General features: G+C 34.6%; 1 protein-coding gene across 1 annotated transcript; it reads right to left on the reverse strand.

Moving 5' to 3' along the window:
- Positions 1-4,158: 4,158 nt before the first annotated feature.
- LOC135080333 (protein obstructor-E-like) lies at positions 4,159-12,503 on the reverse strand. Its single transcript, XM_063974987.1, has 7 exons — positions 12,367-12,503; positions 9,571-9,657; positions 7,037-7,150; positions 6,317-6,381; positions 5,775-5,913; positions 5,018-5,231; positions 4,159-4,298 (listed from the first exon to the last, which is right to left on the reverse strand). The coding sequence occupies exons 1-7, from the start codon at positions 12,407-12,409 to the stop codon at positions 4,241-4,243; spliced, it is 720 nt and encodes a 239-aa protein (XP_063831057.1). The 5' UTR covers positions 12,410-12,503; the 3' UTR covers positions 4,159-4,240.
- Between the last annotated feature and the right edge of the window lie 9,131 nt (positions 12,504-21,634).

The following is a 21,634-nucleotide window of genomic DNA, read 5'->3' on the forward strand; positions in this document are numbered from 1 at the left end:
AGTTGATAGAGATCGCAATAGTTTACCCTATATTATTAGTCCTCAGACACTGAAACTGTTGGGCTATGGTCACCTTAAATCACCTTGAGATAGACCTACGAGTATTGGAACCCCATTGTTCACAACAGTGCCCTTGATTTGAGCATTTTTACCATTAATAGAATACACGTATCGGGATAATTTTTCTTCGTGTCAACGTTTTCTATTTCTTTAAAATACAATCATACCTACAATCCATCGGCCTTAAAATGTCATAGTGGGCTGTAACGCATGTGACATTTTAATTTAAAACAATCTCTATTATGATCTCTACTGCAATACGACTATCTCACTTGCTTGTTACTCTATCGAATTAGTAGTCTATTTGACACTAAGCTGATCGATAGCATGGTAATCGAGTGAGCATAAATCACATTGATGTTTGACATAACTGGTTTGGATTTCCTATAATTTTGGGCGTCAAGGGTACATGCATGAGTTTTGGAATATGAATTTTAGTAAATTACTCGAGGTGTAAACATGCTTAAGCACTAATCCCATTTTTTGATAACGGGTATTACAAGCATCAAAACACAATTATTATTCATGTTGATACTAATGTCACACTTATTAGACGCTAGTGTAAGTAGTGGAACACGAACTCGCGTGACGATAGTTGATGCGTGCGCTTGTCCACCCGCGCACTATTGCAACTCCTTATTTATTTAACACTAGGACAGACGTATCTATAGCCCTTAATAGGAAAAATTCAATGAAAAAAGAACGTTCAGTTTTCCAAATTTAGAAATTTTGGAAAATATTTTGCAGTTTTCCTTTTCGTACAAAACTTTTCTGAGGAATAACACAACAAAAGGTTCATAATCTAGGTCTAGGTCTAGCCGTTCTTGGATTTAAGCGAACTGAAATAAATGATTTGTGCAGGAAACAGCTGTATAATGTTCTGTGGAAATCATCAATAAGGGTTTAACAAAACTTGTCTGTGAAAAATTACTAATAAAAGAAGCTAGCTTATTTTTTCTTATTAATTATTAGATATCTAGGCTTAATTTAATCTATCATGTCTACTTTATGAGAAGTTTTTATGAAACAAAATCATAATGAGAGCTAATTAATATAAGTTTTAAGTAAACTTTATGTTTTGTTTGTAAACATATCTTAATTTAATTGAGTTAGGCCTTTTTGCGTGTAAATAAATCAAATTAAGTTTTTGCTCATTATCTAGATTTTGATTGGAATAAGTAAAACGCACTATGTCTAGGCTCATTAAGATAATGAAAGATGTTTTACATTCTTGTATCTTTTTTGTTATATATTTATTATTATTCTGTGTATAGTGCATATTTGAAGCACACTGGTTTCGCCAATGTCGAGTGTTTAAAGAAACACGGGGGACTTTCTTTTGTTATATCCTGTTTTATTTTCACAAAGAAGTTTATGTCAAACTGTCTACCTATCTGTAGTCGCGTAAATCGTGTATCAATTTTGGCTGTAACTTTGTAAGTGCTTAGTAATCTTGATACTAACTTAGTAATAAATAAAGATATGGTCAAATTGTAAAATCAAAGCAGCCGCCGTATTGCGCTTTTAGCCACGAGCTTACAAACCCAAAGCTGTCGTTATCTAGTATCAGTCACTTGCGTTATGCACTGTTGTAAAACCGCATTGGACGTGCAGCTACGAAAAATGGATAAGGCAACGAAATAAAAACGAATAATAACTTGTTTACTGATAGAAGTTAGGGAGCGCTAAGTAAGCTCTCGCTTTTTATCCACCATAACCTATTGGAGACTTTTATCTTCTTAAGGGCATCGACAGGTTACAGTTTTGTTGTTTTGTATAGATGAGAATCGACTCATGAAAAAACAGAAAGCAGCAATATAATGCTTTTTTGGTCGTAGCCATCAAAAAAATATTATTTTTCCAATCTTCCTACAAAATGTGGGACTCCCTATAAACCTCATTCTCATAGAACCTCTTTTTTTCGAAGTCTGAAAAATTTACAATAAAATGTTGTTGCCAAGACGTATTTAATAATCAGAACAAGACGTCTCACTCATTTGCTTGATGTGTTATTTCTGTATATTATTATGTTGAAGTACACAAGAAAATTTAATGTTCAACAAACTAAAATCGACGTCGAACCGCAGACAGCAAACATGTGTCACTGCACTTTCTAACAAGGAGGAAAAGTGATAGCAAAATGGTTTTTACGTGATCAAGATGAAACATTGTAAATTAGTTGGTGATATCTTGATGAAATGATCGGAAGAATGTTAAGAAGAAAACTTTCTCTCTTTTCCCTTACAATGTTCTATTAAATACATTACTTAATTAAGCAGCTAAGCAGCAACTTATATTTCTTGCAAGCTGTGTATACCTTTAAGCGATAGTGCAATTAGCTTAATATTTTGCGTATGTTTTAACATATTGTGTATTGTTGTGCCTATCGTTGGTGTACCTAATAAATAAATAAATAAATAAAAAGTACACCTAATTCAAATACCAATTACCCAGATAAGTAACGAGGTTGTAGTTAAGCAGCTTCTTTATTAAAATTGTATTCAAACTCAGATCTCTCTTTAATATATTCGAAATCACATTACTCATATCGAAGGCTATTTATATCTATCAAATCAAGATACAGCCTGTCAAAATACAGGGTGGTACCGACAGTGATTGACAAGCGAACAAAGTAGGTACTGGCGCGTCACATATTTAATTTGTTCTCATTGTACGCACAAACTAGTTAGTCCAGCTTTCTTACATCAACGAGGGCGGGTCTGGCGTTGCGCAAGTATTACAATTATTATACAGTCTACACACTTTACATTTCTGTTGTAAAATAGCACCTTTTGCAACTGGTTAAGAGACTATAGTTTAGCTTGATATGCTGTCGTCTGTACATAATTGGACCGCAATCCGATTGTGACCTATACTCGGTCCTGTCGGTTACTCGCTTCAATGAGATTTTGTTCATAACGTACCTATCGAAAAAGTTAATCAGGAGCTCGGTCGCTTTTTTGAGACCAAATGGCGCCTTTGTTTTGTTATCAGTAGGAACCTACTCAAAATCTCAGAAGATATAATTTTCGGTGGGTCTTGTATCGATGTCATGATAAGCAGATATTATTTAAAAACGTAATTTTGTGTGTATAAATACTAGATTAGAGGTTGCCCTCTTTTTAGTATCCCGTGGAAGTACGTTTAATACCATAATACGCTTTTTTTATTACCCTATGCAGTAAGTTGTATGGGGGGATGCAGTAAGCCTTCCCGTAGAACGACTCCTTTGCTCGGTCCCTCCCCGTGAGTAGCGGCAGATGCCGTGAAACCAATTACTGCACCACGATGACAAACCGAAGATTACCCTAAATATTGTGAGTTACGTCCCTATTTCATTATTTCTTTTTATCTATTAGTTCGTTAATTAAAAATAGGCATGTACAAGAGTTATTTACCTAGTACCTATATATTTTCCTTACATAAAATAAATATTGCCAAATAGGCACACGTACGTAATGTGTAAGGAAATTAAAACAAGATCAACTTTCTACAACAAAATTAACCAAAAACGTATATGACTGATGTAAGTAAGACAAGACTTGCATTATTTGATTAACGTGCATTGTAACTTAATGAAATTACATGGTTATTAAACTTAAATACCAATTTACCTAATAAGTAAGTACAAATATTTTGCATGTTTATAATATCACTCTGCTAATTAAGTACATATTAATAATGCAATGAATGATAAATTAGAACTGTATCCAGAAGAATATTCATAGCTCATTCTTCTTGTTGGGCTTAAATACAAGTAAGTGCTATAGCTGTCCACCATAACGTCGCTTCATAGACGCGTATTCATTGTTTTACGTTGGGCGTACGCTTGCTTTTAAATTTTCTATAAAATATTATGTATATTTTATTTAAATGTGATACACCTACTTATTTATTTATTTATTCACACTCTTCATAAAGATGAAGATTTATTAATGAACAAATAGGAAAATGTTATTTAAATCTCTAGGTGACTTCTAGACATTTAAAAAGCTTTTTTTTTATTTATTCTTTGTCCATGCAACATTTGTCGAAATAATTTTATAGAAGCAGAGGCAAGAATCAATTTTATTGGGTAGGATAGTAAAGAAAAGGCGATTAAAATAATAATTATTTTACATTTTATTACATAAAATATAGTCTAGTTCAGTAACTTAAACTTAAATTATTATGACACCCTTCACGCTTTCTTCGGCAATTTGTTCTTGTCCAGGGGTTGACCGTCGTAGTAGTTTTCACTGAAAAATAAGAGAAAAACATAAGTTACATTCGGAATTCCGATATTGTACTTTTCTTACTTTCTTTATTTTTAAGGGGAGGGTGCCCGTTTTCACTATCAATCCCTAAGTGACCCCTATGAAAACAAAATTCCTGCTATGTTACCATAGTGGTCACTTAAAAATTTGGGATTGATGGTGAATACAGGCATTAGTGTAGTTGGTCTAAACCTATTGCTCGTATTATTAATCTCTAACCAATAAATTAACTAAAAAAGCTATGTGGTTCTAACATTAAATATCACGGTTTTACAACATCTTTGTAAAAGGATGTTATCACCATCATTATGATTTTATGCCAAATCCCAAGCTTTTTCCATCCAGCTTGTATCAGCTATATCTTCTTAAGGTTATCGTTCCATCGAGCTAGTGTTCGTTCCTAACTAGATACCAGTCATCAAATCTGACTGGGAATGAGTGTTTTCGCGTATGAAAAATCCGCCAGATGGCAATACGTAGACGCGAGGTTCAAATGCTGCATGATTGGTTATTTTTGACATGATATTGACAGATATGTCAAAATCCACCAATCACGCAGCAGTCAGACCCCACATCCACGTCCCGCCATCTTGCGGATCTTTCATACGCGAAAACCCTCATTGAACTCTAACTGTTACTTTGCTGTAATTTGATTCCAGTTAATACTCGTATTAATATTTCTAAAAAATAAGATGTCTTACCATCCCTGAACCTTCTCAGGGTCGTCACAAGTGAACGTGTCCTCGTTGTAGACCTTGCCCGATGGACAGCTGCCCTTCTGCGGCTGGACGCCGTTCCTGCAGATGTAGAACTTCTGGCAGTCTTCGGGGTGGGGGTAGGTGGGGTGGGGCAGAGCGCGGCCGTTGGGGCCCATCACCTCGCCTTCGGGGCAGGAGAAACCGTCGTCTAAGACATCTGTTGGGGACAAAAAGGTCAATAAGTGTTATTTCTCCTGTTCGGTGTTTCTTTACGAGGTCGAATCAGAAATGAGGAGATCCGTAAACGAACTAAAGTCGCTGACATAGCCCGACGGATTAGCAAGCTAAAGTGGCAATGGGCAGGGCACATAGTACGCAGAACTGACGGTCGATGAAGCAGCGAGATTCTGGAGTGGAGGCCGCGTACGGGAAAACGCAGCGTGTGACGTCCACCCACAAGATGGTCCGTGGACATCATAAAGGTAGCAGGAAGGCGCTGGACGCAGCTCGCTACCAATAGATCAACATAGAAAACATTGGGGGAGGCCTATGTTCAGCAGTGGATGTCCTATTGCTGAAATGATGAAGTGTTATTTAAATAAGATACGGTTGTGTAAACCCTGATAAAGGTAGCAGGAAAGCGCTGGATGCAGGCCGCTACCATCCGTGCGAAGTGGAAGTCATTGGGTAGGCCTATGTTTGACAGTGGACGTCCTGTGGCTGAAATGATGATGATGATTATGGCTAAAATTATGGTTACCCTTGGTGATCTGGTCACAGCGGCGGTTTACTGCATCCTTCCAGTCGCAGTTGGAGGTCTCCTCGTCAAAGTAGAGGCCGGGGGGGCAGGGGTGCTCGTTGGGGATGCCGTCTGAGCAGTAGTAGAATTTGTCGCAAGCCTGAAAATTGGAAGTGTAAAGATTATTAGGTTTTCAGTCAATCATCGTATAAATAAATGCATATAAATATCATATGTATCAATTCATGCTGTTTGTTTCCTTAATTAATAAAGAAAAATAAAAATAAAATAAAGAGAAAGTTTAGTATTTGACAATGGACAGGTTTTTTTTCAGGCACTGTGATTTTCTTATTAACTGACTTATAGGTACCTAACTGATAACTAGGGGTGACTTATTATGACTACGTCTGGTGCCTTCTTCTTAGGTCGTGGCATATGTTTTTAGAAATGCTGGTAGTGCCTAAAGGATAAATAGACATGTAAAAGCACATTCATGTAGTATGTTTGTAAAGAAACATGTCATGTTCACAGTTGCTAAAAACCATTTAAAGAGTTTGACATACCTGAGGGTCAGGGTGCTTGAAGTAGCCATTCTGTCGCGGGCAACCTTTAGTGGGCTGGGGCTCCTCTGAAAAAAAAAAACATTTTGATGAATACCAGAACAATAATATTATGTCAGCAGGAACAAAAAACAAGCAAAAAACACAGACCAAAAAAATAAGATCGTCTAAAAGTAATGAAGCATAGGGAAAATAAACTCGTTAATATTAAGATTTATTATTATTATTATTATTATCCTTAGACATTTTACACTGCGCTTCTAGTCCCAAACTAAGCAAAGCTTGTACTATGGGTACTAGACAACGGATATAAACATACTTAAATACTTTTTTTTTTTTTTGTAAATACATACTTATTATACATAGAAAACACCCAGTCCAATACAAACAAATATGTTCATGCACACAAATGTTTGTACTGTGCGGGAATCGAACCCGCTACCTCCGGAATAGTAGTCCGTTTCGAACCACTACACCAAACGGCCGACAAATATATATTTGTAATAATATATTTGTCTGGTTCCATGATGACCTATCTTCAATGGGTTTATTTTTAGATCATGTTAGTCTAGTTTTTTACTCGAGCTTTTTATAATCGTCTCAATACCCACATCAAATATTTGTGGGTATTTTTACAGAAGGTTCTATTCGTGTCGTGGCAAGGTTAATGGGTATATATTTTTGTCTGGGATTACTAAACATGGACGTTATAAGGAACCTTACGTAGTTCTTTTCTGTCGCCACAGTCGACATTGGAGGGGATGTCGCATCGTTCCTTGGTAGGGTTCTCATCGGAGAACACTAGGCCGTCGGGACACAGTTTTGCTTCAGCTTTGCCTGAAACGATAGAAGTAGGTATGTTAAAATAAAAAGGAAATCTGAATGAAAAATAAAACCCCTCTGTGATTTTGTTTACAATTTATCAACTGTTAATGAAAGAGTCCTTAAAAAACATTCTATCAAGATATATTACGTGAGTCCGTATAAATAGTTTTATTTGAGGCATGGAATCGTTTTATATTCCAAATCTGACATTCTCCAACTTTAGAGCGATACTCAGTGCATAAGATATACCATCTTACTCCAAACTAGATATCACCTAGAAGCTGTTACCACCCTATGGGTATTTTTCCACTAGCCACTAGTTAGAAAACTAGTTTTCTTCTACATCCGTTAGTGATTATCACAACGGTAAGACTATGATGGATGCAAAAGTCACTAAACTTAAAGATATGCCTTTTTCCATTGTGATGGCAGAGTCCAGGCATCCGATAATTAAGACTGAATTCAATCTTAATTCTCTCAAGTTTCATAATATTCTAAATATGCCTTTTTCCACTGTGATGGCAGTCTAGACATGCTAATAGCACAACCAATAACTGTTCTAGAAAGATGACATTTCAGCATCATTAACTGTAACCATAATTAATTTAAAACTTGTTTTATAAGTTGTGATGCGACACAAAATAACCGGTTACATAAATTCCATGGATGTTCTCTGCAAATACTAAAATATTTTCTTAACAGCATTCACTTACCGGCACACCGGTTTCATGTAAACAGACACAATGGTAAAAAAACCGTTGAGTGCCCAGTTAATGGGCAATTTGAATATTCATAGCACAAAACGGAACCTTAAGTTGGGTCTAATTGCATCATGAGTGCATATGTGGTCAATGCGATTAAGGTCAAGTAGGATCATTATGATTATTCCCGTCTGAAGGCCTTTATAAATCCTTTTTGTTTACTGTTACTAGCACACAAGGGCATATAGGTAGCCTAAGGTTTAATAGTGGTTGAAAATATGAACAAGGACAATCTTTACAAGTTCAATATTCAAATTACATTTTTTTATAAACTTTATAGAAGTTACCATTTTTGGTTTTTAATATCTCCAACTTTCTTAATGCCAGATTGATTGGCCAATAAATGTATCAAATGCCTTTACACCACAAATGCAGAAGACTGACGAACGAATAGTTCGTAATAATATTAGCACATAGACAAACATAATGCAGAATTTAGTTAGCAATTGTATGCAATAACATATTTATAATTCTTGTGGCATGATCGGGCGGTACCGGCGTGCGCACGACCCGATCTTGCGGCTTGGATCCGATGTTACATAACCTTGGGATCCCACCGAGGTGTATCAACAATATTGGATAATTTATGAGACTTCAAATAACAGATATCTTGAATGCTACCTTAGCTACCTTACCTAAGTCTGTCATCATAACAACAATGTAAACACCATTTTTATATTTCAGCAAGTAAGATAGCAGTTCTTCTTTGGTTGAGGATTACGGGTGAAACTCGAGATGCAGGCCAACAGAAAAAAATATATCGTACACCAATGTAAACAATTACTTATACATATTATGTTCTTTAACAATAAAAGCTAGCAATGGCTCAGCCATTTATTACCGTAAGCGATGAATGCGCAAATTAATTAAGTCTTCTTTTGTTTTAATTAAGCTCAACTTATTTAGGAGATGAAAATCTGCTTTCAATTTCTTTTAACGCTCTTTGTGTCTGCAATTATCGAAAACTATGTGTAATTTTTTGTTGTTAAAATATTTGGTCCATTGTACTTACACAAAACCTGAGAATTTTCACAGTCTATTTCCTATTATAATAGCGCTGGCATGACTTGGAAACAATAAAAACTGTTATGTACTCGATTAGGTGCAACGACGAAATTAATTTCAAGAAATTCCACTAAGTACATATTTTGTTTCTAATTTAAGAACGCTTGTGTGTTTAAAGTAGTGTGCTTCAATAATAACATGCAATATATTTACTTTGCATCATTTATTTTTAATTGCCAGTTAGCAAATTTCATTACAAAACTTATTCGTGGTTACGTTAACGTTTGTAGCTGTTTATTTTGATATATTAAGTAACTTTATTTGTCTATCCTGAATATTCTTTCATATAATATAATAACTTCATAATAACTTTGAGTTACAGACTTTTTTTCAGTAGTCTCAACATAAGATTGAGAACAAAAGCTTCTTATCAATGAAAGGCAGATACTTCTCCATAGATTTTGACATTTATGAGATTTTATGGCAGAATTACGAGTATGACTCTATCATTATTTTGCACGTAATCATATGTAGTTTGGTGAGTGATCCTATTTATAAATTCACATGTCACCATACATTTCCTTATGATCAGTTTCATTATAATAATTGCACTTAGTTATATAAGCTGTGCATGCGCATACAATATGACCTTTACTCCATACTGACCTTTCACACACTTGTAATAGAGGTCACATTGGTAAGAGTCCGAGAAGTATCCATTCTTCTCAGGGCAGCTGAATTCTTGAGCAGTGACTGAAAGCAAGAAAATGGTTATTAAAATAAAGTATCACTACAGTACATAGTATAAAACAAAGTCGCTTTCCGCTGTCTGTCCCTATGTATGCTTAGATCTTCAGAACCACGCAACGGATTTTGATGCGGTTTTTTTAAATAGATAGAATGACTCAAGAGGAAGGTTTATAGATAGGTATAAAACATGCATATTATAGAAGAGAAAAGCCGGGAAATTTGTAATAGAACTAAAAGTATCTAGTAAAGTCCTTAGATATTTATCGGATTGCAATAGTGTAGGGTGTGCCAAAAGAGGCCAAGGTATAGCAATATTATAACGAAATAATTTGAAATTGAAATAAGGGTGTCCGTCTGAGCGTGCATAATGACTTTTCAGATTACAAAATAAAACTTCCGGTATTTTTTGACGAAATTTAACAACTTATTCTTAATTTACAGCAATCTGTTTCGAATTAAATTCTAACCATACAAAAGTTTAAGCAAACGTAAATATTATGAAAGCTCCATTTAGTTAGGTAGGTAAATAAATCATGTGGCTAATTGTTTAAGGAGTGACTAAAGATTGTTAAATAAATATGTGTACAGCACTTTGAACTGACAAATATCAGACTTTAAATCGCAATACTGACTACAATTCAGTGCTAGCATGTTCCACATTGAACTATTTAACCAGCTTATAAAGCGTGTCTCTCGCTACCATGTTCCATTGGCCAACCACACAAAGTGTCGTGTTACAATCAACACAATTGCAAGTTGCTCTTGACCATTGATTACGTCATCGATAACAGGCAATAATGTTGCCACAATTGCAAATTCAGTCAACTTCAAAAATGCAACTCAAAATCACGAGTCACCGATTTACGTATATGCTTTCCTTAAAGTGTCTCAGTTATGAAACGAAATATTGTCCCCACGAGTACCTAATTTACGAACTTATCATAAAGTAGTTTAAATGCGGTTTTACTACTACCTTTTACAGGATTCGTTAATTAAAACATGCTCTCTTTAAAAAGTTATAAATATCTACGTTTAAGTGTAAGAAGTTGGCATATTGACACACTTCCTGATCAACTTTTATTTTAAAAACAACGATTTGTTACTTCTCATTAATGTAAGTAGTCTATGCAAATTAAGAACTTTGACTTTACGAAGACTATTTTTACATTCAAGGATTACAACATAATATATCTTAAAGATTGATAAATATAATTTAAATTGAGCAAAAACCATCGATTAAGAGCTGAGTCTAAAGAAGAAGAAAGAAGTCAAGTAACTTCTAACTTGCCAAAGAAACATTTTCACCGAGTGCAACTACACTTCATTGAATCGCAGCTTTCGTGCGCTGCAGCCAAATAACAATTAATCGCCGAAAATTATGTAAACAGTGCGTTTTTGTCGCGATACCGTTTAGTACGTGGGGTGAATTCAAAAGGTGGCAACTCGTTGAATGGGCAAATTGGCCTTGCATCACATACATTAGGCAAATCCACTGGAACGATAGGACGCGTGAGTGAAAGGAGGACGAGGTATAGAACGGCGGTTGATCAGCCCCGATGTATGGATTATAGTTTTAAAACAATTGAAGTATTGTATCGATTTAAGGGATTTTAAAAATCTACGATTAATTTGTAAGTCCAAGAGTCAGAAGTTCCGTTCGAAATAGACAACTCTTATTGTTCCTTTTACAAAACTCATTTTTACAATTCTTATTTTATACTAAAGTTTCTTAATAAATTGCGGTAAAAAATAACGTAATTAATGCATGTGCTTATGAATAATGTCACAATTTTACTGTTTTGTTTTGTTAATAAACCCATAATAACGGTAAATTGGAGACATTTGCAATTATTTTAAAAATAGCCATAATCTTGAGCCTATATGTGTTTATGTCAGCTATTTTAAGCTCTAGGGAACACTGGTTCCGTGAGCTTAAACATGAAATTAATATCCGGTAGCCTTTTAAAATTCCACGACGATATAAGCTATTTTCAAATTAGCTTTAGTCTACAATCATCATAGCATTTTATGAAGCAATTAATATGCCGATAAAATATTATGTAATCATCAAAGGCTCGAATGATTGGCTAAAAACGTGTAACTGGAGACAATGCTAATTCAACTGTTTTCGTCCAAGCTTGCGAAAATTACTTGGCGTGCTTTTATTCAAGTTCAAAATTCCAGTTAAAGGTCAGTTTAATTTCACCAAGAAATTACGAGCAGGAATAATAAACAAGGTCGCAAGCAGCTATTTCGTAGACGAATTATATGAAGGTAGACAACATAAATGTTAAATGAATTTAAATTACCTACTTTGAAACAATTGTAGTTATTAACGTATTACTCAATCAAATAAGACATTAATTATAGAACTGAAATTATTTTTCAGGAATTTATGTAGGTACTAAGTTTCCGCCTACGGAAGTATACAATGCCAGATATCCTATTGCAAGTAAAGAAACAAATAAATATCACGTACTGAATTTATCATTTCCTAATCATATTTTAAATGTATTCTTCCATAATCGTAAATATTATTCAAAAATTCACAACGCATAACAGATTACGTTTTGTACTTTATGCATCTTGGCTTCTACCCCTTTTAACCAACTTTATTAAAATTAACAAAACATTATCAAAAGTAGGTAGTTGTCACGCAACTTCAAATTCTTTGCAATCGTTTAATCTAACGAGTAAAAGTAATTCACTTACCTAATCCTAAGGTCAGGGCGACAGCAAGAAGTAGGCTTTTCATTTTTTCGTCAAGTTATAAACTATAAATAAAATAAATAAAACTGTCCCGGTGTACGTGCGACTCCGGCCGAAGGTTGCAGCGCATTGCCGGCGTTGCCGCTGCGCCCATTGTGGCTGCGTGTGCGCAACTTACTACAAAACGTTCGGGGAATAAGCGTGCGGAGGGGTGGTGAAAGTTGGAAAGTGATATGGAAATTATATGAAGTAAGTAATGTAACTAATTAATTTACACATTAAGATTCTAAATAATTTATTGCACAGGAATAATCTAAATTAACTTTAAAAGCTTTGTTAATTCGCGTAGTCCTCAGAAAATTTTATGCACCTATACCATTAATGAAGGAAAAGTGTACTATCTACATTTTCTACATAGCTAGAATATACAACTAAAAGTGAGCTTTGAATTAGTAATTTTATAAACTTTGTTTTCTTGTTTTAAGTATAAAAGCTTTTTTGAATCATTCACATTATTCTGTACGATATACATATCTTTAACTGTCACGTCGTCTCAAATCTCAACAACATGATAACAGAAGTATGAACTAACCAAATTGCTATTTGTATCTATTTATTAATTCAAAGCCTTACACATAGGACAGAAACAAAAGGTGAGCTTTATGACATTTCCTCTGATTCCATGCCAGTCTAAATGTTTCCATTCTATACATACCTAGTAGGTACAATTGTATTTATTACTCGTAATATTATTCAATACAACCACAGTGTATAATAATACTGGTGGCATTGAATATTCAGTTACTCGTAATATCTAAATTAAAAAAAATAGTTGCACCCGATTTCACCGTATGTCCATTAACAAAAGTAAGTACTAAAGTCTCGAAGCTTCGCCTACGTCATGCGTGGCGGTACAGTGGTACAGTGCCGACAACTCCGAGGGCTAAAAGAGGATCACCTCGGTTTTCACATGGTCAATTTCATGGCTCGGAAAGTTGTCTGGAATGTACAGTCAACAGAAAAGGCAAACTTATCCTTATCAGTCAGTACTAAGACCTACAATCGAATGGGAGGTAGTCAAAATTAGGACATTCAGTTCCTGAAATTCTATAATTTAATAAGTGATTGTAGACTTTTGAGCTGTTCACGGATGCGGACGGACGGTCCTCGTTTTTTGGCTTTAAATGGTGCAGTAACGGAATGTTTTAATAATGACCTGAAAAAATGTGTAGCATAATTTTTCATAGTTAATTCGATATAAACCAATTATATCAGATAGGTACAACTTTGAATTGAATTTTTAAAAATATTTTTAGATGCCCTCTTTAATGTGTCAAAGGATTTTTATCCCAATACCTCAAGTTTTGATATATCAAAATTAGGCAACGTGGTGCCTACAATTAAGGTTGGGTAACAAATACCAAACAAGAACTGGTCTGGGTTAGGACTAGACTAAGGACCCGGCATTGCGTGTAAGAATACCCGATCTGTGCGAGAAATTGTGGACTGTATAAGTATAAGCATAAAGCTCTAATTTCAGCCGTCCTTAACCCTCTGTAAGTTATATAATGACCATGCGAATCATAACAATGTGAATACTGCGTTTATCTCTTCAATTAGAGACTAATTATAACATTGCAATTATATAACAAAGTGTTTATAACACTTCGTGATTGATCGCACTTGATGAAGACTCACTAGTCAAGCTCATTTTTGGCATTTCTTATTGGTTGGATAACCAGCCTTCTAGTGAATGAAATAAGAAATTACATGTTTTAAATATTTTTGCATTGAAAATACTTCTTTTATTTCTCAGGTGGCGACCGAAACCATGGGTAACATTTTGATGATTGATATTTTGGCTACTGACTAACTGAAGAATCATTTCCAAATTCTTTGTTGAAATAAAATGAAAACGGGAAGGTGTGTAACCTTAACCTCCAACCTCCTTACCTTTTAAGAAAATTTAAAGAAAGACAGACGTAACGTGAAGTAGTAAGATAAAATATTTATTTTCAAGTCCAATTGCAAAAGAAATTTCATACTTTTTACTCAACTTTAATATTGTAGCGTGTGTAAGTTGTAAAACTGAACGCGTGTGGTTTATGGCCCATATCTACGCAATGTCACGACCAAAACCTATGTTACAAAATTCAAAACTAGGTCAAATGTGCGTGTTAGCCAATTAATAATAATTATTCAAGGGTCATAATATTATACACATAATTTACTGCAGTGTTTTTGTTAATATCGTAAATATAATTAATATTTTATACCCTGATTAGTAGGTGGTATTTGGGCTACGAAAATTGTTATTTTAGTTCCTTTCAATCGTGAAAAACTTGTATCATGTTATATATCAGATAATTTATCAGAACATGTAATATTTTGACTTAACAATTTTATTTACTTTACTATTTTTAACGTGTTTCGTTTACAAGCTGTTATTTTTATATTTCAGTTCAATGTTACAGCATCAAAGCATGTTTCAAGTCCAAATAATCTCATACTGAAAAAATACTAGTGAACCGGTTCTTATGTCATTTATTTTTAATTTCAACTAGCGGCCGCCCGCGACTTCGTACGCGTGGATCCTGTTTTACCCCCTTTTCCCGAATTTTCTTTGCTATAAACCTCACGGAGCCCGAGACCTTTCCAACGAATGCAAAACCGTGGAAATCGGTTCGTGCGTTCTGGAGTTATAGCGTCAGGGAGGAAAACCCGACTTATTTTTATATAGTAGATAACCATAGGCTGAATATATCTAAAGGCAAATGAATTAAAATTGACTTCTATTGCCTAATCTGACTTTCGATCGAATAACTAGTCGGTTGAATCGTGTATGTCCTAGGGGCAACTAAGCTTTACGTTGAGAAGACCTATCATTGAATCATTCGAAATGGAAATCGCATACGAATTTACACAATTCGCACATAAACTTCACTCGCGTAATTTAAAAAATAGTGTTCCCTGAATCCACCAAATGTAAGAGAAGCCACCTGTATTTTTAATTCTATTGGAAATAAGACAAATGACATTGTTAAATGAAAATCAAAAGATAGCATGCCCTGCCATTCCACGAAACTTTTACCTAAAGCTTATGTGACAAACTCTTAATGACTTCCCGTATTTCCATTTTCTGCGTGATTCAAACAGTTAAGATTATAGTTTTAACAGCAACACTGCTTTTGAGTGATTCTGAATAAGTAGTGGAAATCAATTTCGCATAAACTTTGCTTGCGTGTACGAATTTAAGTTGTTTTTTTTTCGAATGCTTTAAAAATAAGTCTCTATTGAAGTTCAAAAAAACTTATCAATCCATCAAAGCAAACGTAATTGTTGTTGATCTGTTAGATACTTAACAGTTACGGAAGTATTATTTAAGTTCGTTATTCGTAATTTTATCAGCTCTCACAACGATATAAATTCCGTTAATTACTTATTGAAATTACTCCATGCTTTTTAACGTAAGTATGCTAATAACTTCTTACTTTACTTTCATTTTTCATTGCCTGTTACATGACTATTATTTTTATTCGATTGCTTTGTCAATTGGACGAAAATTATCGTCAGAAGAAAGTCTTGTATGTAAATAAGTAACGATATTCACGAATAAACTTTCTTTTACGTTTTATCGTTATTTTGGGACGCCATTTGAATGTCAGATGTTACAGATGTTTAATGATCCTTTCACTGATTCGTGATTACTTTCATGTAGACAGTTTCATGATAGATAGCCGATGATTTTTTTCTTTGGCTGATTGAATGTCTAAAATTGATAAGAAAGTGAATGAATCCCATCAAGTTATAAGATAATGGCCGTGTTGCACGTGTCAGTTGCAAAAAAAAGTAATTTGAAAACAAATGAAAGACTTAATTCTTATTAAAAACTAGAGTAAGACCCCAAAATGGTTTAGTATGAGACCGTGGACGCAGAGAGCATGTTACGGGGCCAACGGTTTTCAGTTAAAGTACATTTTTCGAATCATCGAGGTATTTACTATTTCTGAAGTTCAGGCTAATGTCAAGGTTATAGATTTACTCTAAGGTCCAGAATTAATGCTACAAAATAATTACGAAAAATATGGTCATGAAAGATATGATATTTAGAGTAAGTTTATTAAAAGAAAGCAAGCAAAGCCGTTACTTTAACAAACTAAACAGTTTTATCTTCGTCTTTCATCGGACAGGTTATAATTACCAATCTAATTATACATTTTATATTTCAAATCTAGATTAGAGCCAGTTTTCGGTCTGTGATCTAGGTGGCCCGTCTGCTTACTTACCATTTAATTTTAAATGCGTACCTACTTAAAAATAATCTTGTTATAATTATCGTTCTATTAACGGATAATTAAAGAACGTGACATTATCATTTGAATCTCTCACGATTCCTTTCTCAAAACAAAAAAAAAAAACAATCGGCTATAAACAGAGGTCTTCCAGTTCGCAAGGTGAGTGTTTTGGAGGCCGCAAAATTAAAAAGTTAATTTTTGATTAGACTGGACCTCAATTTAAGGTCGACGACCTTTGAGTGCGATCGTAAATGTGTATTACCCACCTACTTTCAAAATGCAACGGTCATTTCATTAACAAAGAGCTTATACAGAGTGCCTTATTAGTTAGTGATCAAACAAATAGGACTGATTGCACTGCTTGAATGCAAAATATTTCCTACAGGACTAAATCCAAATTCTCAAAAAATAGGACGTCCCCATACCAATCGGCTGATTACTTATGACAATTTGTATGAAAATGTAAATATTTTTTGGGAGAAATGAACTTTCTTCTCTTGGGAAAAGTTGTGGCATTAGAGCAGTAGAATCCATGTTTTTTGTTTGATTTCCCAACTTTAGGACACCCTGTATATTTTAACTACCATGAATAAACAAATAAATGTTTCTAACTTGCATTTTGAACTATATTTTCTCACTTTCCTGCAACAATTTAGCCATCATACGCACTCCAATCCATCATTACTAATGCTACAATGTGATTTATCAGAAGCAGCAGAGACTGGAAAGGCTTTAATAAGAACTGTGCGTGTGAGGTCCGTAACTAAAGGCAGACGTGACCTACGTGACAAGTATTGCGGGACAATGGTTAGGCTACGCGTATACATTAACCTTTTGATAAGTCGTTTCTAGAATTCAGAGCTCTATTAATAGCGTTATATGCTTGAACTTGAAAAAGATAGGTCAATTTATTATTTGGTTATTTTAAAAATAGCTCGAATCGGATGCTTCGTCTACATTTTTGAATTTGATCTTTATCTTTCAAATTTTCTTAGCAGTTTAGCATAATGCTAGTACCGAAAACGTTGACTTACTAAGAACTAAAGTTTTTTAAGTGTACCGGTATACAGTCAACCAGAGCACGACCCAGTATACAGCAGAAAACATTTTCTGTAGAGCAGTAGGTATACAATCTAATTTAACACTACAAATCTCACTCTTATTTAGAAAATTAGGAATTCTTTTTTATCTTGCAATTCTCATTTAGGTAAGTATTTCGCATATTAATTTGTTCTTATAAACGATTTTACATTAACCTAAAGTCAGTAAACTTTAGGTTAATGTAAAATCGTTTATAAGCAGTAAGTAACCTGTACAGTGAACGTACATGTTTCTACGTGCCATCCTTTCGATAACACTAAATATTCTATACAGGGTGGCCAAAACAGTGAGGTCTAAAAGAAAAATTTAGATTCCTTACATCAAGGTGTACCTAAATCACCCCCATGTATATTATACGATTGTGCTTAGTTTAGGAGATAGAGTTAATTTTGTGATATTTTAAAATTTTATGACCTAGTAGGCTTTAAACATTTTTATCTTTTTTTTGGGTTGGCTTTTTTCAGATTTATTTTTTCGACAGATTTGTTATGAATTGCAGATGTTTGAAAAAAATAATCACCTTCCTATCTTTGATACAAGATACAAAAGTTTTGCTAGAAACATTAAAATTATGCTATTATCAGAACACTATCAAATTTTCAACTTAAAAGTTTAAGCAAAAAAAAGAACTTCCATAGGTCCAAAACCATTTTAAAAACTGCGCCGTTTCCTGAACATTCATAATGATACAAAAAACATGTACTTAATAGGCCACTATTTCCTGTAATCGGTCCACTAAAGTGGTAAGTTGGAGATTCCGTTACATGTTTTTGACTTTCAAAGAGTGAATTAATATTGGGAATCCTCTAAGTTTACATTAAGTAGAAAAGATTTAGAGCAGTAACTGGACAGAACATGTTTTTATTCTCAACGAGGAAGCTCTTGCCCTTCATCACACTTGGTGGAAACTGATGATTATGCTGAAGGTGGAAGGGAACTTCAACTACAAAGGAACTATGGCTTCCTACCTCCAAATTCCGGAACACATTGTTATTTTAAGTAAGTTTTGATGAACATAAACCAAATATCCCTCCTTCTTCTTCTCACTGTAGTAGGTATTTCAAGGGTAATAGTAAAATGTAACAACTGCCTCTGTCTTCAAGTGGTAAGAGGTAAGCTTCAGAGGTCCCGGGTTTGATTCTCAGTGGAGGTGAAATTTTCTGCTCGGTTTGGTTGGTGGTAGGGTTTGATCTAAGTCTGCCTGGCTAGCAACTCTATTTTCCTAAGTCTGTCACTATAACAATAATGTTAATAGCATTACTCTATTCCGGCATTTGGAGGTAGGAAGCCATAGTTCCTCTGTAGTTGAAGTTCCCTTCCACCTTCAGCCTAATCATCAGTTTCCACCAGGTGTGATGAAGGGCAAGAGCTTCCTCGTTGAGAATAAAAACATATTCTGTCCAGTTACTGCTTTAAATCTGTGCTACGTAATGTAAACTTAGAGGATTCCCAATATTAATTCACTATAAGAAAGTCAAAAACATGTAACGGAAACTCCGACTCACCACTTTAGTGGACCGATTACAGGAAATAGTGGCCCATTAAGTACATGTTTTTTTGTATTATTATGAATGTTCAGGAAACGGCGCAGTTTTAAAAATGGTTTTGGACCTATGGAAGTTCTTTTTTTTACTTAAACTTTTAAGTTGAAAATTTGATAGTGTTCTGATAAAAGCATAATTTTAATGTTTCTAGCAAAACTTTTGTATCTTGAATCAAAGATAGGAAGGTGATTATTTTTTTCAAACATCTGCAATTCATAACAAATCTGTCGAAAAAAAGAAATGTGAAAAAAGTCAACCCAAAAAAAAGATAAAAATGTTTAAAGCCTACTAGGTCACAAAATTTGAAAATATCACAAAATTAACTCTATCTCCTAAACGATGCACAATCGTATTACATACATGGGGGTGATTTAGGTACACCTCGATGTAAGGAATCTAAATTTTTCTTTTAGACCTCACTGTTTTGGCCACCCTGTATAACCTTCATTCTAAAATTTTCAGTACTTTCGAAAGACCATCGAATTAAGTTTGGTAACATCGTTAAGTATATCCTGTTATTTGATATTTAGAATTGCAAAATGCATCTACATTGGTATGTTTCGAATATCAAAGTCGTCTGGAAATATTGAATCCTCAAAGTAACAATAACAACTCTGTAGTCCCAGATGCAGACCTAGATCCCAGCTTCGATTCCCATTAAAAGCAGAACTGCTTGTATGGTGGTAGAGCTGGGTCTGGCTACCTGACCACCATGTTACCTTAATCTGTCACCATGACATTCCGACAGTTAAAGATAAAATCACCAGTTCCTTTGTAGTTCCGGGTGAAGCTCTCTTCCACCTTGGGCCTGATTGTCACTTTCCATCTGATAAGATGCAGGACAAAATCTTTCCTTAATAGCTTCCTTAGCTTAATAAAAATCAGGCAGATATCGATAACGGTACCTACATGCGCTTAGAATTCAAACAGCAAATCAAAGCTCGCTATCATTTACTGAAACTCGCACTATGAACTACGAACGCCCCATCTGCCAAAGGTCACACAAATGTCAAACGAGCGCGAAGCTCCGAGGGAACGTATTTTTGAAAGTTTATTGTCTCTGTCTGACACAGTTACATTATAAGTAGCAAAGCTTCACGCCCCGTCTCTGTGACTAATTTTCAGATGTTGAAATTGAATTTTTCTGTTCTAAGATAACCATTGTCAGCGAGCTGGATGCTGCATTGTATAGCAACAATAGTGCATTTTAAGCAGTGTTAACACACTCTTATAACGCATTCAGGGGGTGTCTGTCAATACAAGAGTGCTAATGTAACAGCATTGTTATTAATTGAATGGGTAGTTCTACAAATCAGGGAATTTTACGGGGCTCAACCTGCAGCTCCTTAAATTACCAATTAATAGTTCTCGTTTTAGGGTATTAATAAAGTTTAACTCACATAGTACTTGGTCACTGAATTTCAACACGTTTTAATAAAAACATCCCAGACAAAAATGGCTTCAAATGGGAAAAATTCTCATTTCCCTGTGGGGTGACATTCCAGAATTCATGATGTAAATCACAATAAAAAATATATAAAAATATAATTAGTCAAAAATAACATTGTATTGAAAGTAACCATTAGTGTATCTTTCATTTAACCGATATGGATTATGTTTGAATTCCCTATTTACATAATTTTTTGATTGCTGAACAAAGGCGACACGAATTAAGTATCACTTCCCTGCCACCTATAAACACGTTAAAATCTGTAACAAAACAAAGGGTAAGCCACGTTGTCGTTCTTATGTATTTAAGTATGCAGTTAAGTTCGCCTAGTGAAACGTTTATTTCGCCCAAATCGTCAGTCAGTTAGACGCAGCTACGCTGTTATCATCGTTTGTCGTGTCTGGGCCAGACAACTTCTCACTCATCTGTTACGTATTTATAACAGTATTTTATATTATTTTAGGGCAATTATGAAACAATATTGTCAAACTCGCTTGCGTCCATTGACTGATAATATTAAATTTGATATGAAGTTTATATAATTCATGATTTTGGTAAAATACATCAAAAATCTCACTTCCCTGTGTATCATTTCCCTGGGTTTACGAAGAAAATGGAAAAGTTAATATCGACTTACCAGCAAAACTTACTGCCATATAAAGGCATTTTACAAATACACTAAGTGCAGGCAAATGCATACACTGGATACTCCATTTTGACTTGCTTGACTCTATACAAACTTTTAGCTGTTTTTGCAGTAACGTGTGCGAGCACTTCCAAATAGGCATCGTAAAATATTCTTCCATGAAAGCAAATGTTGATGACGCTAAACTGAATCTGAAACTGAGACCAGTAATGCCTGCAACACCAGTATTTTGATT

The sequence above is a fragment of the Ostrinia nubilalis genome, chromosome 2 (genome assembly GCF_963855985.1).
Source record: "Ostrinia nubilalis chromosome 2, ilOstNubi1.1, whole genome shotgun sequence".
Lineage (NCBI taxonomy): Eukaryota > Metazoa > Arthropoda > Insecta > Lepidoptera > Crambidae > Ostrinia > Ostrinia nubilalis.

Bases quoted from the DNA above. Each gene is read 5' to 3' on its own strand.
- LOC135080333 (XM_063974987.1), bottom strand. From the start codon at position 12,409: ATGAAAAGCCTACTTCTTGCTGTCGCCCTGACCTTAGGATTAG. The intron at 6,382-7,036 runs GTAAGGTTCCTT...TTTTTTTTTCAG, and splicing joins TGGCGACAGAAAAGAACTAC to AGGAGCCCCAGCCCACTAAA. The intron at 5,232-5,774 runs GTAACCATAATT...TGTCCCCAACAG, and splicing joins CTGTGACCAGATCACCAAGG to ATGTCTTAGACGACGGTTTC.